The 21,550-nt window shown below is 36.1% G+C and overlaps 1 protein-coding gene across 1 annotated transcript; it reads right to left on the bottom strand.

Moving 5' to 3' along the window:
• Positions 1-8,488: 8,488 nt before the first annotated feature.
• Positions 8,489-19,018, bottom strand: LOC142163530 (putative late blight resistance protein homolog R1A-10). Its single transcript, XM_075220835.1, has 3 exons — positions 18,883-19,018; positions 18,239-18,287; positions 8,489-10,948 (listed from the first exon to the last, which is right to left on the bottom strand). The coding sequence occupies exon 3, from the start codon at positions 10,859-10,861 to the stop codon at positions 8,567-8,569; it is 2,295 nt and encodes a 764-aa protein (XP_075076936.1). The 5' UTR covers positions 10,862-10,948; positions 18,239-18,287; positions 18,883-19,018; the 3' UTR covers positions 8,489-8,566.
• Between the last annotated feature and the right edge of the window lie 2,532 nt (positions 19,019-21,550).

Here is a 21,550-nt window from a genome sequence, read left to right as displayed (position 1 = left end):
TTTTTGGGACACACGGTTCATATTGTCTCAAAGTGTTTTAAAGGAAGTCCGACAGAAAATGCAGAGAATATATGTGGGGCAACGCTAATGATAAGAGGAAGATAGCACTGGTATCATGGGAAAGTGTATGTGTTCAAAGATGTATGGAGGATTAAACATAAAAAGTTGCACAAAGTATAATGTAGCCTCTGTAGGCAAGCTTGTCTGGCAATTAGAAAGGAAGGAGGATATTTTGTGGGTCAACTGGGTTCATGGTATTTATAGGAAGAAATAATCAGGATTTCTGGACTCATGAACCACCACTAGATAGTAGCTGGTATTGGATGAAACTGCATGCACTTAAAGCTAGTATGGTAGACTGGTACCAAAATGGCTCTTACTGCTTAACAACTAGTGGCCAATATTTTGTGACTAGGAGATACAAGCATTGCTGGTAACACTCCGTAAATTCGGACTAGGTGTGGATATGTTAAATGAGTATTAATTTGAGTACGGGTGGAAATACTTATTTTGGAATCAAGACGGAGAATGACGCACATTAGATTTGATAAAATTGACTAAGTTTATGGAAGGTCTGTCTTCCAACAGGATTTAGTGAAAATCTGTTCAGAATTTGGGCACACCGAAAACATGAAAGTTGTATCCCTTTAAAATACCTTTTCAATGATATATTTGTCACGACCCAAAAACCGACCCGGTCGTGATGGCACCTATCGTAAAACTAGGTCAGCCGACACAATTCTCGAATCAACCATTATTCAATAAAAGTCATTTTTATACCATTTATTAATCAATGATCTCATGATATAAGTCTAAATGAACAGTGCGGAATAAATATACAAGTCCAACATCGGAGCGTCACTAGTCATAAGCATCTACTACAACTGTCTAACAACATCAAGACCAATATGGCCGGGAAAATCACAAAAATACATTAAGGAAGAATAAGGAGGGAGAAAAGCAGGGCTGCGATCGCCAGACAGCTACCATGTTAACTCCGAAGAACCTGCCACCGAGCTCAGAAATACCTGAATCTGCACACAAGGTGCAGGAGGTAATGTGAGTACGCCAACTCAGTACGTAATAAAAGAAAATAAAGTCTAAGTAGTAACAAAGCACGTAATCCACGTCATAGCACCACGTCGGGTACAATAATTTTTCCAAAATAGGATACATATCAAATCATCTCGTTAAACCCTGGTCTCAGTAAAATCCTTTGAAAGATAACTTTCTAACAGTTTCAATAAAGGTTCAATTTAGTTTATAGTAAAAGTGATGAAAAATCGTAATCGGCCCCTCGGGCAAAATAATTCATAAACAATCCTTCTGGAAAACCTCTCGGTCATTCATATACATCACATAACATGAAAATCTTAGTGAAAATAACAAAACCAAATCAGTAATTTAATTTCCAAACATCTCGTAATAATTCCAATTTCAATGAAAGTTGTTCAAAATATTTGTTTTACATTTTCGATAGAGGCTCAGTATAAAGATGAATGAAAAATAGTAATTTCATAAAACAAGCCGCTCAAGCAAAGCATCACTCGTATACATGTATATATAACCCCTCGGGCAAGCCTCTTATTCACTCATGACTCAACTCTTATCAATCAGCGCTCACACTCAGCACTAACGCTCAATAGGTATCATATAATAACCGCTGCGGCGTGTAGCCTGGTCCATATATTGTTGCGGCGTGCAGCCCGATCCATATATCGCTTCGGCGTACAACCCGATCCATATATATAGTCGATTGCGCTCACTAGGGGTGTGCAGACTCCGGAGGAGCTCCTAATGCCCAAGCGCTATATCGCTGCGACGTGCAGTCTGATCCATATATATTGTGGCGTGCAGCCCCATCCATAAATATATAATCCTCACAACCAAGCCATCGGCCTCTCACTCAGTCATCAATCTCACAATCAAGCCCTCGGCCTCTCTCAATCATCAACCTCACAATCAGTCCCTTGGCCTCTCTCCGCCATCAACCTCACAAGCCACTCGGACTATCAGTAAAATAGGGCATTCAACCCAAAATATCATTTATAGCATCAAAACTGGGTAAATAAGGCTGAGTTATGAAACTAGTAAGATACAGTATGACTGAGTACAAATATTAAGTCAAAACAGTGAGGAATAGTAGTAGAAAGCCCTTAAGGGTCCAAATAGTTGGCACGAGACCCAAATATGGTATTCAGCTCAAAACATAATAATACTTTCCCAAACACAATAGTATCAAATAGTTTTCAATCAAATACACGACTTAACAGTCGACGGGACGGACCAAGTAACAATTCTCAATGGTGCACAACTCCACACTCGTCATCTAGCGTGTGCGTCACCTCAAAATAGCACAACGATGTAAAATTCGGGGTTTCATACCCTCAGGACAGCATTGACAATCATTACTTACTTCAATTCGGTCCAAACTCTAGCCCGTAATGTCTTTGTCTCTTGACTCAGCCTCCAATTGCTCCAAATTAAACCAAAATCAGATTCATACCATCAAATTATGCTAAGGGAACAAAGCCCACTCGAAAATAACCAAGTTACATAAAAAATCCCGAAATTGGCTAAACCCGACCCCCGAGCCCACGTCTCGAAATTTGATAAAAACCACAAAAATAGAATCCGTATTCCCTCACGAGTCTACCCATAGAAAAATTCATCAAAATCCGACCTCAATTGCCCATTCAAATCCCCAAAAGAATTCTCAAACTTTTCTTTCATTTTTTTCCAATTTTCACTCTAATTTCTCAAATTAAACGATGAATTTCAAGACTAAATCATGGAATTAAAGCAAATATGAGCGAAGAATACTTACCCCAATTACTCCACTGAAAATCTCCTCAAATTTCACCTTCTCTCGAGCTCTCTAATGGTTTTTGAGATATTGGACTTTTAGCCTCGATTTTTAAATATAATCTGACTGCTCAGATATTCCTTCTACGCGAACACAACGGTCCTCTCGCGTTCGCGTAGACTAATCTCACCTGCCTCCAAAACTGCCATTCGCGAACGCGTCCACAGCTTCGCGAACGCGTCCACAGCTTCGCGAACGCGAAGATTTACCAACTCACTCCTTCACGAATGCTTTCTCTGACACACGAACGCATATACCAAAGGGACCCGGGGTCCCTAGCTGCCACTACCCTTCGCGAACGCGGCCCTTTGAGCGCAAATGCATAAAACACTTTACTCAACCTCCGCGTTCGCGTCCTCCTCCTCGTGAATGCATAGAACAAATTCCTCGGCTTCCCTATTTACTCTTCGCGAACGCGGGACCCCACCACAAACGCGATGAACAAGAATTTTCTGCAACAATACTAGAAAATCTGCCAAGTCCAAGGTCCAAAAATTGATCCGTTAACCACTCGAAACACACCTGAGGCCCTCGGTATGTCAACCAAACACGCCAACATATCCCATATCATCATTCAAACTTGTTCCAACCTTTAGAACCCTCAAAACAACATCAAAACATCAAATCAACCACTGATTTAAGCCTAAGCACTCCAAAAACTACCCAAATTCCGATTTCGATCAAAAGTCTATCCAACCTCGCCCGAATAACTTGAAATTTTGCTCAGACTTCATAAATAATACAACAGACCTACTCCAATTTTCGGAATTCCATTCCGACCCCGATATCAAAATTTCCACTACCGATTGAAAAATGCCAAATTTTCAATTTTGCCAATTCAAGCCTAAATCTACCACGGACCTCCAAAATATATTATGGATGTTCTCCCAAGTCCAAAATACCTAACGGATCTAACCAAATTATAAAAATCTAAATCCAAGATTGAATACTAAAAAATCACAAACTTGGTCAAACCTTTCAAATTTAAAGCTTCAAACTGAGAACTGTTCTTCCAAATCCATTTCGATTACCCTAAAAATCAAAACCGATGACTTACATAAGTCATAATACATCACACAGGGCTAGTCATGCCCAAGAACTGGCGAGTTAAGTGCAAAATCACAAAACAACCGGTCGGGTCGTTACATCTTCCCCCACTTAAACATACGTTCGTCCTTGAACGTGCCCAGAGTTGTTCCATAAACCATCAAATCACTGCATAACCTTACCATGCACATATCCGGGGGTGATCCCATGTCACCCTATCCCATATAGGTCCGATAACACAACATAACTGAAATTTCATAATCCAACCTAGCTCATAAACCTTAGAACCAAATTTTCACTTCTGAAATAATCTATAAGATCTGAATCTCACATCTATACTCTGAATAAGTCCGAACAAGCTGTCACAAACCATACCTACAGCCTCAGATGCAATTACATAATATACCACATAGCTCAAACTCTCGTAGCAATAACTTCTAATCACAACAGTTGCTCAGAACAACCGAATATCGATAATAAATCTCTTATCAAGCCTCATATTCCAACACCTCTGTATAATGCCATGATGAGTAGGTTCTTGTTATATTATTGGACTTGTTGTCATGTTCGAATAGGATCCCGAGGGGCTCGGGCGTGTTTCAGATTGATTTCAGATCATTTTTCCTTCATGTTTGGCTGATGGTGTAATCTGGTTTCTGGTGCCTCATTTGGTCTTTGCGATCGCGAAGAATGTGATACGATCGCGTAGAGGGAGAACAAGAGCTAGGAAGTTTCTTAATCGCGGTCGTGATTAGAGGGACACGATCGCGTACCTTGGAACTGGTCATTGTTCACGTATGCATTGTGTAGGGCATGTTCGCATAGGGTAAAGAGAGGGTAGCTGGGAATCTGAGTTTCTTCTTTGTGTTCGCACAAGTGCCATCGCATTCACGTAGTATGGGAGCAGTGTGTTCTGCGTTCACATGGTTAAATCCGCAATCGCGTAGTGTCTGGTGAGAGGCTACTAAGTTGTTCTTCGCGATCACATAGAGTGATTTTGGTGGCAGCACATTTTATTCATCGCGAACGTGATGGACTTCCCGCATTTGCATAAGAGGGATGCCTGGGCAGATTATAAAGTACTGTATTTCAGGGGTTTCAGCTATTTTTGCATTTTTGGAGCTATGAAGCTCGGATTGAGGCAATTCTTGAAGCAATGTTCACCATGTGGACTCCCTTGGCAACCAAACGAGACTTATACCTGTCAACAGAACCGTCAAGTTTATACTTAATACGCAATAACCACTTCCAATCCACTACATTTTTGGAAGAGTCACATGGAACCAAATCCCAAGTCTGGTTGCGAACAAGAGCACCAAATTCGGCTTGCATTGCTGAATTCCAGTGGGGAATGAGCTTGGCTTGCTTATGGGTTGTGGAAATTTTTTGAGATGATGTAGTGGTTGTGAGAAATTGACGAGGTTTAAGGCTATTAGTTTGTGATCGAGTGATCATTGGGTGCACTTTGGTAGCTGGCTGGTTTGATTGGGTTTGGGTTGGTGGGTCCGACTGAATAGGCTGAGAGGATTCTAGTCGAGGTGGGGAAGAAGCCATTTACAGCTGATGTAGTGCCGAAGCAGATGTAGAGTGGGACGGACCTGGATTTTGGCTAGGAGTGGATGGTCTTTCTCGTCTTTGATATGTGATAAGTGGATGTGGGGGCAAAACTTGAGGTGCCAAGATTGAAGGAGGAGAAGTAGTTCTCTACTGTTGTGGAGCTTGTATGGAAGGTGGAGAAGTAGGAGTCGAGATATGAGGAGAAGGAATATTACCTAATTGTTGAGAGACACCATCAGAAGCAGATGTGATAGCTTGTGGGCATTGAGTGACCGTGGGCAATGTAGTCACCGGTGGTGGAAGCTGATAAGAGGAATTTAAAGTTGAATTATTATCCTCTTTGGTTGGTTGTTTTATAGAAATATTATCCCAAGCTACATTATCCTTACTTCTAAAATCTGAAAAAATATTTTGAGAAGGAAAATTTTATTCTAAGAAAATATATGCCTGGATATATATATATATATATATATATATATATATATATATATATATATATATATATATATATTTTGGAATTAACTAGATCAAAACACTAATGGCTATAAAATTTATTAGAAAATCCTAAATAAACACATGGTGTAGATCAAGGTTCTAGTTTATTACTGGAATAAGGTTTAAGCCATGGGTAGTATAAGCATCCAAAAATATTGATGGAGTTATAATTAGGCACTGTTTGAAATAGGATTTCAAAAGGTGATTTATTTTGTAAATTTGGTGTAGTCATCGTATTGATCAAATAAACTGCTTGATGGCATGCATAACTCCAAAAAGTTGAAGGTAAGGATGCTTGGTGTAACAAGGTGCGGGTTGTCTCAATGACATGCCGATGTCGGCGTTTAACTAAGGCTACCAGTTGGGGTGTGTATGGGGACGACACTAAGTGTTCAATTCCATGTGTTTTTAAATAGGAATCTAATTTTTGAAATTCACCACCATCATCAGTGTACAAGGATAATATTTTTGTGTGAAAATGTCTTTCAAGCAAGAGATGTAAGGTTTGGAAGATTTTCAAAACTTCTGTTTTAGCTTTGAGTGTGAACAACCACATATATTTTGAAAATTGATCAACAAATAAAACGTAGTATCATTTTTTGTCAATTGATAATACCAGAGACGGCCCCTACAAATCACTATAAATTAAATATAATTTCTTATCACTGTGCAAAGAAGTTTTTGAGAAAGGCATCTTATGCCTTTTATTGGAATAATATGAATTACAGATAGTACCAGTTTTTGAATCAAAAAACTGGAATGGAAAAATCAAGCAGAAATTTATTTAGAGCACGATGATTAGGGTGGCCTAGTCGTCGATGCCACAGGTGATATGGGACAACAACATTGCATTTGGGAGGACCTTCAACATCGCCCGGTGACCACTCATACAACCCATTTCTAGTCCATCCCCGAACCAATGGCGCCCCCGTAGTCAGATCCTTCACAAAATAAAAACGAGAAAAGAATTCAATAGAGGTCTTATTGTCTTGAAAAAACTTAGAGACAGAGAGTAGATTGTTTTGAATGGCTGGAGAGCAGAGAACATTTTGAAGATGGAATTTGTGATTTGATGCATTAATGTTCACATTACCAGTATGGGAGATTGGAATGGTATTACCATTGCCCATGACTATATCTTCTGAACCATGGTAGTCTTGCATAGTGGCTAGACTTTGAGTATCCAAGACAATACGATGTGTTGCACCACTGTCAACGATCCACAGAGCTTACTGATTTTGGAAGCGTGCAGCATAATTAGCGCGAGCTTGAAAATGATTGTGAGACCGTGTCCGACATACACGAGCAGTATGTCCTCTACCATCACAAAGCTGGCGGTAAATGTTGTTGTTGGGAGGCTGCTGTTGCTGATTGTTGCGCCTGGGCTGCTGATTATTGCGCCATGCTTGATTGTGACTTTGTTGATTGAGATTGTTGTTGTTGGGCGCATTTGATCGCCGATTGTTGTTGGATCCCTGGCGTGTAGGAGTTGACGCAGTCCCCTGAGCAATATTAGCAGTTATTGGAGCAAAAGGAGTCCTTTTGGCTTCCTCATGATGAAGAAAAAGCTCATAATAAAGGAGCTTTTCATATAGTTCTTCGTATGAGATTGTTGAATCTCGAGCTCGGATGGCAGCGAAAAGGCCTCGGAATTCAGATCCAAGTCCAGTAAGAATCTTGACAACCAGTTCTTCATTGGAAACGGGGGATCCAGCAGTGGCAAGTTCAACACATAGTGAGCGAACTTGATGAAGATAATCTACAATAGGGCGAGAGTCCTTGGAAAGGCGGCGAGACGGTCTCGAAGACTAAAGATACGAGTTTGGGACTTGTTTGCATAAGCAATATGCAATGCATCCCAAGCCATTTTGGCATTGGCAGCAGAAGCAACTATACTAGCAATTGTTGAGTCTATAGATGCCAAGACAACATTTTGTATGAGCTGATCTTGCTAAAACCAAGCAAGAAAATCAGGATTGAGTACTGCTTGGTTATTTGCAGAGATAGTCTGAGAGGGGGTTGGTTTCGATCCATCAAGGTGACCAAAGAGATTGTGTCCATGCATAAGCATGGACATCTGAGCCTTCCATAGTGAAAAGTTATGGCTACAAGCTCGTTGGAGCAGTTGGGCTCCTGATACCATAAAGAGTGATAAAGGCAGAAGAAGAACTTATTTTGTATTGATCATAAGGTTGGCTTTATATAGCCAAGTATAGTACATAAAAGTTGTGAATAATGTAACAACTTAGAGAGAATCTAGGATACATAGAAACCTATGTGAATAACAATCCTAAACAAAAGGAATCTGATGAGCACCAAAAGAGATATTAAAAAACAGAATAGCAAAAAGTCCTATACAGAAGGATTATTAGACTTCACTTATGATCCTTGTATGATTTTCATTACTTCGAATCCAGCATTTTGAATCAACTGGATAATATGCACATGAGAATTAAAAATAAGAACTCAAACAACCTCTTCCAATTAGAGGATTGAAATCCAATCCAATCAACACAAGTCAAATAAATTAACAATATATGTAGAATAAATCAAATGATAGAGTCAGATCATAAGTTCCATCTAAATCCAACAATGAAAGGATTAATAGTACATCATAAGTTGGAGAGTGTCACGTCCAGTGGTTTCTTCAATTTCTCTTTTAATATTCATAGCTGAATCCTCAACAGAGTCCGGGCAGCCATACAGTTCAATAAGTTGGAGTGTTGGAATATCGGCAAAGCTAGGAGGGATCGCGTCGAGGGAGTAACAACCTTTTATGAGTAGCTTCTCAAGCACGGGAAAGGATTCCTCTGAAGCTTTCCATTCTCTTAGATCCATCCACTCTAATGTCAAGTATTTAAGTGCCTGGAACTCCATTTCTCTAACGTCCCAACACTCTTTACCCAATAATAATCCCCAGATTATTTTGAGTTTCTCAAGTTTCTGCAGTCTTGCTATGTTTGATGTTAATTCTTTCGTTATTGAAAAGTGGCGAATCCTCAAATTCTTAAGATTTGAAGGGAAGACAAAGTAGCTCTCCCATCCAACTGAATGCGGGTAGCGATAAGTCTTACATGGGCATTCAAGGTCAAGAGATTGAAGGCGTGTATGAACTTCCGATATGGGAAACAAAGAACGACAGGGTAAACTTTCAAGGCTGAGACCCAACTCTTCTAAATTCGGAAACCTCCACCACGACCTTGGATTTCTATCATCGTACACACGAAGATTGCAAAATGTCTTCAGGTTCTCCAGCAATGTTTCTGAAGATTCTTCTTCCTCGTTTTCCAATAACAAGAAAACTTTTCTCATATTCACATGCCTTAAATTGTTCATTTTCCAGAGACCAGACGAACGTGGGAATAATGTCTTTCTTGAAGCAACCTTTAGAGTGTGAAGATCGTGTAGGTGTGATACCCACTTGAATTCAAATTGATCTTTGACATAAAGCGCAAGGTACCTCAAGTGAGTTAGCAATTTTACTGTTGGAACCCATGATGAACTTGTTTCCACATCCATCAAATGCAACACCCGAACAAGTTTTAATTCAACAAGTAAACGTAAAGGATTTGATCGGTTTTTCCATGTTTCAAATTCTGGATGAGCAATGAACTCCAAAGACGGCTTAGAACACTGACCAAAACACTTTGTACTTTCCTCGGACTCGTGTATTGTAATCTTATCCACCTGATATTCACAATGATCTAATTGTTCCACCAGATCATCATGAATATAAGTGCATAACCGCGATTCCTTAGTATACAAATGTTTATATGGATTGTATGGCACTATAAGCTGCACAAACTTTTCTTCTCTAAGTTTTGCTGAGCAAAACTCACGCACTACATCATGAAGTATGCAGTATTTTATGTCACCATTACGTCTCCTTTTAGAGACCATTACTAGGCTTCTGTTAAGCAGATCATTCAAGCAAACTCTAGCTGCTTCTTCCATATAATTCTCTGTGTCAACATTCAGTACAAACTCTTCGGCTATCCACAAATTCAGCAAAGCAGACACTGGAATCTTATAGTCTTCTGGAAACAAGCCCATGTAAAGAAGGCAAGGCTTTAAGTGGTCTTCTAAATGCTCATAACTTGATTGTATTACCTTCATGCTCTGCTCTCCTAAAGCATGAGAACTCAAGTCATTTGCAACCTCAAGCCACAAGGACTCCTGCCTTTCCATCTTCACAATAATCCCGGCAATCAAGACTATTACAAGAGGCAATCCCTTACAATGTTCCGCAACTTGTAAACTTGCTTCCAATAGATTGGGTGGACAACTCTCTCCTTGAAATACTTTCTTAATCAATAATTCCCAACTCTCTTCCAATGTTAGAAATCTAAGAGAATAAGGATCACTGCGATGTTGAAGATGCTTAGCCACTTGTTCAATTCGAGTTGTAACCATCACTCTACTTCCATCTTCACCCTTAGGGAAACATAATCCCAAATCTTCCCATGCCTCGACTTCCCATATATCATCTAATACGATGAGGTATCTCCTGCCTATTAGAGTCTTCCGCAACTTGTCAGCTATGTCATCGTCCTCTTTGATTTCATAGTTGCCACCTGTAGCTTGTTTAAGAATCTCAATCAACAATGTCCTCTCTATATATGTTTGCGAAACAGAGCACCATACTCTAGCATCAAAGTGATTAACAATAGAAGGATTGTTATACACTTTCCTGGCCAAGGTTGTTTTACCCAATCCTGGCATTCCAAAGATTGAGATAACGTCCAGCTCCTTTGTTCCTCCAATCAATTTCTTCATTATACTTTCTGCATCTTTCTCAAAGCCCACAACTTCCTCATCGATTGATGGCAAGCTACATTGGACGGAAGGCCCTGCCGAAGAAAGAATTCCTTCTCCACAAGTCTCAACTACGTCCATGTCAGTTGTTGAAAACTAGCGCCTTTTGTATCTTTTGAGATTATGAAAACTGCAATTTAACTGCCTTAGAGTTAATAGCGCCTCCACCTTCCATAAAAGAAATGAAAGAAGCAATAAGAATCTTCATAACAATTTAGAGAAAACCCCCAAACCACAAAATAATGGAGTAATAAAGTAATTAATGCAACATCGAAATGTCATTCGCCTAATATCTAGGACTTTAAAATTAACTAAATTTAATATATAAAATACTTCCTTATTTGAACTATGTAAAAGCTCCTAATATTTAGAAATCTAAAATTAAATAATATTTTACTTAAAAATTCCTTATTTAAATTGTTTAACTATTTTCCTTAAATGTGACTTTTCCACGTTTCTAAGTTGTTCATATTTCCTTAAATTAGATATTTCCATAGCCTGGGACTTAAATATGAAGATATCATCAATTTTGTAAAGTTTAGTTTAGGTAACAAGCTCAAAGACAAAATCAAAGTTAGAGTCTAACTTTTGTGAAGGAGACGATAATAGTTTATTAATCATAATTAATAAAATATTATATTTAAATAGCTCAGTATAATTTTTAGGCAAGAAAAATAATTGATTGTTATACTATTATTTAGGTTTTATCTTATAGTGATCTTTAAATTCAAGTAGAGTAGTTTTCACTTAAAATTTTAATAATTAGTAATTACTATATCTCTTCATATTTGAATTGATTATAGCATTCTTGCGAGACGGGAATGAAGAAGGTATGGGTTGATCTAAATTTGGGTTAAATGTATGTGTTATTTGGATTTATATTTACATCTTTATTTTAGTTTTTTTTAATTAGTGTTTGCATTATATGTCTCTGAATTCTGTGTGTTAGAATTTTTTCCTTTGCTGATCTATCTAATATAATCAATATTAATCATTTTTAAGAACTCACACCTTTTTAGTTTTATTTTATTTAATAATACTTTTTTAAAACGCATTGCAAAATATTGTTTACCTTTTTAAATTCAAATATAATATTTATGTAATTAAAAAATTAGATTTATCGAGATAGAGTACACGCGCAATGCGCGTATCGTAAGACTAGTATGTCTAAAGGTCACAAATATATACTAACTACTTTCTTGATGCGTGCGTTGCACGTGTTATTCCGTACAAGCAGTAAAAAAATGAAAATATTATTAAAATATGTGAAATATTACACCAAAATATCAACAGAAAAAAATACAAGCTAAAAATAATAAATAGTTTTAGAGATGTAGTGTTGAACTCAAATTGACTGGATAGCTCTGGAAGATCAATAATTATATTTAGTTAGACAAGTGAATTTTATATTACATAAATTTAGTTGTTATGAATATAATATGACCATATATTTCACCTAATATTTTTTTGTAGATATTGTTCTTGAAGTTGTTCCATTTTGATGTTTCAATGAAATGATTCGTGCAACAAATAAAATGAGAAACTAATAGTATTTATTTATACATGATATATTTTCTTTAAAGAATGGAAGAATTAAATGTTTGTAAAATTTTGTATACAATTAAGTAAGAAGGGACTGGCAATAATAAAAACATAACAAAAAGAAGAAAAAAATTCCATAGTTATGCAAAATTATACAAGAATTTTGAAATATTAATTGCAAAAGGTTGAGGGAACCAAAAGGTTTTGTACTTATCATAGTCACTTAATTTATAGGATTATTTTGGTCTTTTACATTCAATTTTTGATCTTCATGCTTATAATATAGTATGATGATCAATATGAATAAAAGGACTAAATCTCCTACCCCCTCCAAACCAAACGGCCCCTTTTTGGTGGACTGGTCATGACTCGTTTGTCTAACATGATTGGTGTCAATCTATTTAAATTTGACCTAATCCGTCCATTTGACACCGATAGTGGTTGTTTGATGTTCTTTCGCTTTTTGTAGAGTGAATTTCATTTTACTCCCTTAACTTTTTAGTGGAGGGAAATAATACCCCCTTAACCTTTTGAATGGGAAAGGAAATCCCCTTAGACTCAAAAGTTTACTAGAAAAAATAAAAAATTGTTGCTGGAATTTACAAAAGTTTATCCAACTCGGATCCTGAAATATTTTTAGCATGTTTTGATCATATAATTATGAACTACAATATAAATAGAGAGACAATACCAGCAATTTCAGAAATTACATAGTAATAATAGAGCATTTTGTAGAGAAATGTATCCATTAATTTGAAGATGAGAAAAGTTACAGAAAAACACATTGTAATAATCCGACCGGTCGTTTTGAACATTTGTACTTCTCTCGGTAGTAGATGGACATGAATAGCTCTGTATGATGTATTATGACTTATGTAAATCGTCGGTTTTGGTTTTTAGGTTATTCGGAATCGATTTGGAAGAATGAATTTTACCGTTTAAGCTTTAAGTTGGAAGAGTTGACCAAATTTGACTTTTTGGTATTTGACCTCGAATTGGAGTTTTGATGGTTCCGTTAGCTCTGTTGGGCGATTTTGGACTTAGGAGCATGTCCGGATAGTCATTTGGAGGTCCGTAGTTGAATTTGGCTTGAAATGGCGAAAGTTGGATTTTTGGAAAGTTTGACCGGGAGTGGACTTTTCGATATCAGATTTGGATTGTTGTTTCGGAAATTAGTATAGCCTCATTATGTCATTTGGGACTTGTGTGAAAAATTTGGATTCATTCCGGGTTGGTTCGCTATGTTACGGCACGAGTTATGGAAGTTGAAAAGTTCAAATTCATCAACTTCAAATTGAGGTGTGATTCGTTGTTTCGATATTGTTATGTGTGATTTGAGGCCTCGAGTAGGTTGTGTTATGTTATGGGACTTGTTGGTATATTTAGACGGGGTCCAGAGGGGTTCGCATGAGTTTCAGACGATGTTTAGAGCATTTTGGAAATTTTGGCTAAGGCTGATTTTTTTAAACAGTCCTGGTGTGACTGCACCTGTGAAATTTTAGGCGCAGATGCTACGTCGCACAAGCGAGGCAGAGGCCACAGAAGTTGCATAGCAGGATCAGGGCAGTGTCGCAGGTGCGAGGCTATTTTTTGCACCTAAATGATCGCAAAAGCGGATTTTCTACCTCAGGTGCAAGGAAAGGCTACCAGTGCTCTTCCACAGGATCGAGATTTTGAACGCACATGCGAGTCCGTAGAAGCGGATATTTGGTTCGTAGATGCGAAGATGCTAGGCAGAAGCTATAAAATCAAGGTTTTAGTTCTTTTGTCACATTTTGAGATGTGTGACTCGGATTGAGGTAATTTTTGGAGCAATTTTCGTCACAACTATTAGGGTAAGTATTCTACACTTGGTTTTAATCTTATTTCATGAATCTATCTTCATTTTTGGCAATTGATAGATGAATTTGAAAGAGAAATTCGGAGTTTTAGCCTAAAATTTCATAATGTGAATTTTTGAGTTTTGAACATCGATTCAGAGTCGGATTTGAGTGAAACTAGTATGGTTGGACTCGTAATTGAATGGGTTGTCGGATATTGTGAGTTTTGTCGGTTTTCGAGACACGGGCCCGGGTTGGAAGTTTTAACCGATTTTGAACTTTTGATTAAGGATTCGACCTTTATCATTTGAAATTATTTTCTTGGGCTTTATTTGATGTATTTGAGTTGCTTTTGACTAGTTTTGAGCAATTCGGAGGTCGGTATGTGCGAGATGGCATTTTTAGAGCATCACTTAGCTTGTTCGGTATTAGAATTGGCTTGTTCGAGGTAAGAAACACTTCTAAACTTGGTGTTGAGGGTATGAAACCCCGAATTACGTGATATGTGATTGGTGTTGAGGTGACGCACATGCTAAGTGACAGGCATGTGGGCGTGCACCGTGTGAATTGGGACTCCGTTATTTCTATGGTACTGTGTAGTTACCTAATCTTATTTGTAACCATGAAATTTCTACGTATTTGAGCTATTGAGTTGAGATCCATGTTGGAAACCATGTCTAGGCTACATGCTTATCCTATTGGGACCCATTGAGGTCATTTCTGCTGTTGAGTTATCTGCTTTCATTGCTTTATATACTCAGTCATACGCATTCATATGCATATCATATCTCAGTCTTTGTTACCATTTATTGCATATCATATCATCATTTTGGGCTAGTTTCATGGTATTGTGAGCCCGAGAGACTGGAGAGGTTAATGACTGAGTGAGGCCGAGAGTCTGAGTGTGAGTAACATTATGGGATCGGGTTGCACACCACAGCATGTTATATTGATTACATATATGAATCGGGCTACACGCTGCAGCATGTTATATTAATTACATATATGAGATCGGATTGCATGTCGCGGCAGTTATATTGATTTATGATAGTGTTGGGGCTGAAGGAGCCCCACCGGAGTCTGCACACACCCCAGGTGAGCGCGATTGATTATATTGAAGGGTGCATTTATATACACAGGGATGGATCTTCCCCTCGGGCTGGATTTGGCCCTACTCAGTACTGAGCGACTGTTGGTCAGTTGATGTATATATTCCGGGATGGATCTTCCCTAGGCCGGATTGGCAATATACAGTACTGAGTGATTGAGCATGATGAGAGAAAAGTGTGAGACAGTGAGAATGAGTACTCTGAAAATGTAAGTACATGAGTTCATCTTTGAGATACATGGCATTGACATGCACACATGACATACAGGCATAAAGATGTATTTTTCCTCATGTTGTACGATATCACGTCATTCATGACTTCTCACACATATTGATATATGGGCTGGAAAGAAAATGAAATATATTATTTATTATGGAAAAGATTTCTGGAAAAAATTTACAGTTTTCAACTTACTCATATTTTCGATGAGTTCGGTAAAGGATTTGGATTTTCACTAATATACTTGAAAAGCGGAACTATTTTTCGGGAAATTATGAAAAGGCAAAGCATTTTATCCCTGGGTTACTTCTTTTATTACTTGCTTTATGTTGTTATGAACTGTTGTTGGCTATTGGATGTTGGACCCGACCTTTGTTCCAGCTCGTCACTACTTTCAACCTAAAGTTAGGTTTGTTACCTATTAAGTACATGGGGTCGGTTGTACTCATACTACACTTCTGCACCTTGCGTGCAGATGTTGGTTGTCGATGCTGTTGTGTTCGATGGGAGCTGGATTTGAAGATGTACCTGCGTTCTGGTTGTAGCTGCTTCTTGTTCATGGTAGCCTTAGATTCATAAAACTCTGTTTATATACTTTTTAGATAGATGATGTATTTACTTCGTACCAGTTTTGTAAACTCTATTCATAGGAGCTCATGATTTGTACTACTAGTCCTTGGGAAATGCATCAGATTCAGATATTTCTTTACTTAATTGCTTTATTAAATTGTTATTGGCACTGGTTAGTTGTTAAATTAGCTTACCTAGTGGGTTGGGTTAGGTGTCATCACGACCAGCTGGATTCTAGATCGTGACAAACATGCATTACTTTGTAAATTCCAACAAAATTAAAAAAAAAAACTTCTCTTTTTTATAGAAGTAATGAGCAAGTTTAAACGTAATATTCTCAAGTAATGAGCAAGTTTTTAGTAGTCCAAATGTGCATAAAAATACGTTGACTAAAAAATCTTTGGCATACGGGATATATCGAAGACGCGCATGCTCTATATCAATAAGAATTTCAGATGGAGCACAAAATACTCCCTTGGATGTTCAAGAGGTACCAGTTATAAATACTAGAAAAGGTGTTTCCATGATTTTTAAATTTTAATCGAACTAAAAGATAGGTTCATGAAGGAAAAATATTTCACTATAAATCTCTAAAAGCTCTCTACAGTTCTCACAAATCGCAGTATATAAAATAAGCTATCAATACCCCTATTTATAATAGTACAAAACATATTCCAACTAGAACTATAAAAGCCTATTCCTATCTAATTTAACTACAAATCCTATTTAGACATGAATTAAACAAATCAAATTCTAAATAATTAAGGTTTCCTACTATAACTTTGAATTAGTTTTCTATCCTTCTCCCGTAATTCAAAATTGTATGCGTCTAACTTTTTTGTTGTTATTGTTCTAGTTGTTGTTGTATTGGAGAATTTCTCTCCAACTTCCACTTTTGTTGAAGCATATGTCTACAACCTTCATTAATGCACTTTGTCACCAACACACAATTTTTATTGAAACACTTGTCTTCAACTTTCAATTTATTTTTTTACTTCTCTTCAATTTCTTGAGAAAATTTTATTCTTCTTTAACTATTTGCCAGAGGCGACTCAATGAAATTGGTGGCCTAAAGTTAATGTTAAGAAGCGACCCAAAATTTATTTAATAAAATTGTATATATTTATGATTTATTTTCGTTTTTGTTATGTAATAATAGTCTTATGGACCGTCTTGTACGTATTTTGTCCCTTCACTCGGTTACCTGCTAGCTTCCACCATCAAAGATATCTAATAACTCTACTCACCAAGGTTTCGAATTTTTTTTATAAGAAATATCTGCGGTTAAGAAAATATTTTTATAAGTTCCCAACATCTAATGATCGTAATTGTGTACTACTAAAGTAGATTTTTAAAATAATTTTATACATTTGAAATAGTTCAAGTTTATTTGAATTAAAAAACATGACTTGATCTACTATTTATAAGAAATAATTAATTTTAAAAGATATTACAAGAGATTTTGTTTTTTATTTACCATGATACCCCTATTAATTAATGCATATGTTTAATAATTTTGAGAAAATGATTTGAAATGAATAACTAATGATATGGGTATAATACGAAAAAAAAAATTGTCTTCCTTTGATATGTTAAAAATGATAAGTAAAGGTGAAAATATATTTTTAGAATACTGGACAAGTAAAAGTGAACGAATGAAATACTTCGAAAGGAAGTCCTAAATTGTTTGATTGTAAAAACAAAATCAGTTTTGTTTTCTGTTGCGTATTATATTTGATTAACTTGTTGATTTCCAAATTAAATTTAATTTTATCATTGGGTCAAATAATCGGTTGTTTGGGTAAGTTTTAAAGTACCCAACTATGATTTAGAGAAATAACATTCTTATTTTCTCAAGCTATAAAAAAAAACTCAATTTAATTATTTATTGGGGGTAAAAGTGAAGTTCGTTTTTGTAAAGTTTCTGACTGCAAGTTTTTTTGTTCTTTCTATATTTGAGTGAAATATTTATTTTAAACTAACAAGGATTTTTTTCTTCTTTATTTAATCATGCTAAACATGCATTATTCCCTTAATTTTCGTGATGTATTTCGAATTTTCAGCTATTGTAGCAATTGAACTCAAAAATATGTAAATCCAAAATAACGCTCTTTTGCACAGAGATATATAAAAATGTGAGTTAAATAAAAAAAACAATCTAAAAAGAAGAAAACAATAAAATAAAAGTTCAATCTTACATTCAAGCGAGAGGAAAACTAGTCTTCACTTCTTCTTCTTCGAATGGAACTACAACAGAGCAAAAACAAAGCCTAAAGTTATAAGCACTTTTAGTTTGACCAACATTTTTACTAATTTATCCTTAATTATTTTTTATAAAGAATTTTTTTAATTTATAATCTTTTTCAAAAAAAAATCAAAGGTATTTTAGTCATTTTAATAAGAGAATAGCTTATCAGCATTTTTTATCAAACACATCAACTGCTTATTATCAGTTTCAGCACTTTTATCCAAACACGTAAATGTTTATTTTAAAAATCAATTTCATCACTTAAAAAAACATTTCAACACATCAAGCTTATCAACTGTTTACAATCAGTTAATCCAAATGGGCTCCTGGTGGGTGAATTTCGGAAAGAGAGCACAGTCGTAATCACAGCTTAAAGATGTACAGGATTAGAAGAGAAATACAACAATAACAACAACAACAACAACAACAACAACAACCCAGTATAATCTCACTTAGTAGGGTCTGGGGAGGGTAGTGTATACGCAGACCTCCGGCATCCTTCCCTCCAAGAACTTCCCACCTTGCTTTTGGGGATTAGAAGAGAAATAGCTGAAAAAAATAAAAAGAAAGCGGAGATCAAAAAAGAAACCTCACCTTCTGTTATTGAGAGAGATAACAGAGAGATTAGTTGCCCCAAGGCTTAATTTGATGATTTTGGATTTAGAGAAATCGGAAATGAGAAAGAACAGGATGGAAGATGGTAGACTTCAGATATAAACGAAGTAGTTGTTTTGGGAATATATAAAGTGAATATATTCCCATGCATGTTATGAATCTTGCAGTTAATTAACTAATTAGACACCACCAAAGGATGTGGTGCAGTGGATAGGGCTGCTCCTTCCTTAACTAGAAGTCTCGAGTTCGAGCCCTGGGTATGGAAAAATCCTTGGTAGGGAGCGCTTCCCCCGAATGGGGCTTTACCCGGCGCGAATCCGGATATAGTCGGGTTCCATTGCGGGTACCGAATACTGAGTGGGAAAACAAAAAAATAAAAAACTAATTAGACAAACTTAAGTTCAGATCACAACTATATGCACCTCACATGATTATCCGACTTAAGTGGAGTATACAACTCCACTTTAATTGAAGGTTATATTCCCTACGTAATAAAAAAATTCAATTAAAAAAAAAGAGGAGTATACAACTAGCTCAAATTGTATAATACTTCACATTTTTCTGGGAAAAAAAATATATTACTTGCGTCAAAAATGATTGTCCAGTTTTACTTCCCAAAAGTTAAATAGAATAGTTTTAATAGATTGATGAGTGATGACTCATTCAACGTTTTTTTTTTAACATAAGGGAAGGGAGAGGAAATGGAAGGAAATTAATAAAGTGGAAAATTGAATTCTCACTAATATGATGAAAATTTAAGTAGTCAACCATCTACCCTAGTAAAATCGCCCATGTTCCTTTGTTCAAAGTTGTCTGTCACATTGTCAAATTATTCTTCATTTTAAAAAAAAAAAAAAACTGACTTTGTAATAAATAGGGATCATTTATTTAAGATCACCAATCAATGATATTATTTACTAAATGCCTTAGCCCTAACTTAATTAAAGAGTACTTACTTGAACAGGTCAATGAGCGATTAAGAAGGCCTATGGCCTAGGCTGTGATAAAAACAAAAAAATGAAAATAAAAACTTGACCAAAGCAAAATGGAATACGACTGTCTAAGTATGCGTTTGGACATAAAAATTGTAACTTTTGAAAGAAAAAAAAAATAGTACTATGTAAAATTAAGTTGAAAATAGTATTTGGAATTTGAAATTATATTTGGACATGCATTTCACTTGAAATTTTTTTATAGTTTTGTGAGTGGGAAAAAAGTTTTTTTCTGAAATTTTTGAATTTAAAAACTCATTTTCGAATTTTTTTCAAAAACTTACAAAATTTCATGGACAAACACATTTTTTAAAAGAATTTTTTTTTTTTTTTTTGGACAAACAGGGCCTTAAGTATTTTGAACCCTGCACCCCTCCCTTTATATGTTTATCAGATTAATTTTTAATCATCATTCGGAAGAAAGTATATTTAGTGGTCTTGAGAGGGAGGGAGGGGGTGGTTCTTTTTATTTTGAAAAAAAAAATACCTTTTTTTACAAAATATAAAGTTTCTTTTTATTTTTTCCTTTGATATTTGGTATACGTTTTGAGGTCCAACTAATCTGAATTTACGCCAAAAAAATTTATTTTAGAAGTAAAATGCTCCCTACCAAAGGAACTCTTATCATTACTTTCATAGTTTTGGTGATTTTATAACCTCAAATTATAGATTATATATTAGGATGATTCGCATTAGATGAAAAAAGAAAACATTAAAAGGCTAATTAAGGAGAAAAACTTCGTTTCCTTTTTCCAATGTTTTACACTTCAATTACATTTGTTCCATCCTCAAGAAGTTTTCACCTCCGATATTCATTTTTACAGATCCATATACCATTAATTGTTTGCATTTGTCTGTGCATTTTTATTTTTGTTTAATTAATAGAAAATACAACAAATATGTACATTTGCATTTAGAGTTTAATTGATCATTTTAGGATTAATCAAGTAATTAAATTATTTTATAAAAAGGAAAATCACAAAAAAATGGTCATTTTGCACCTTTTAATTTTAATTTGGATCTTGAGTAGTTTTTCTTTAATTTATTAATTGTGGTAATTAATTTTCTAAGATATTTGAGTAGGAATTAATTTAGGTTTATTTTTAGTTTTAATTTAAAAGAAATTAAAAAGAGTTAATTTGGAAAGAAAAGAAAAAGAGAAGAAAAGAGTTGAAATGGTTTTGAGCCAAGTCTCTTAACTTTTCTTCAGCCCAAACGATTTTTCACCAAAACCCAATTTACCCGCCCAGACCCATGCCCGTCTGCCCCCTGAACCCGGCCCATTCCCCAAATATACACAAAGATATGCAGAGCCCTAAATCAAACGACCCAAACGACGGGAACACTGTTCCTCCATCGTTCTCACTCAAACCAAGCCCCAAATTTAGTCCAAATTCGGGCGAGTGAATCCCAAATCCTTAACCCACACGTCCCTCCTTCTCTCATCTTGTCGTTGCTAACGGTTTCTGACGCAAGATTCCCCTCCCCTCTCACTCGCTCGAATTCGAGTTTTATCGCACGATTGGAAGGTTCTGGAGACGAGATGCTAGATGAGTGTAAGGCGTTGGATTGATTTCACTTAATCCGAGCCCCACGTTCATCAAGAACTCGTCTTCAAAAGAAGCCTTATCCGACTTTGTGAAGGGGGACTGAAA

The sequence above is a fragment of the Nicotiana tabacum genome, chromosome 8, assembly GCF_000715075.1.
Source record: "Nicotiana tabacum cultivar K326 chromosome 8, ASM71507v2, whole genome shotgun sequence".
Lineage (NCBI taxonomy): Eukaryota > Viridiplantae > Streptophyta > Magnoliopsida > Solanales > Solanaceae > Nicotiana > Nicotiana tabacum.
This window is presented reverse-complemented; position numbering and strand designations above follow the sequence as displayed.

Coding starts and splice junctions, on each gene's coding strand:
- LOC142163530 (XM_075220835.1), bottom strand. CDS start 10,861: ATGGACGTAGTTGAGACTTGTGGAGAAGGAATTCTTTCTTCGGCAGGG.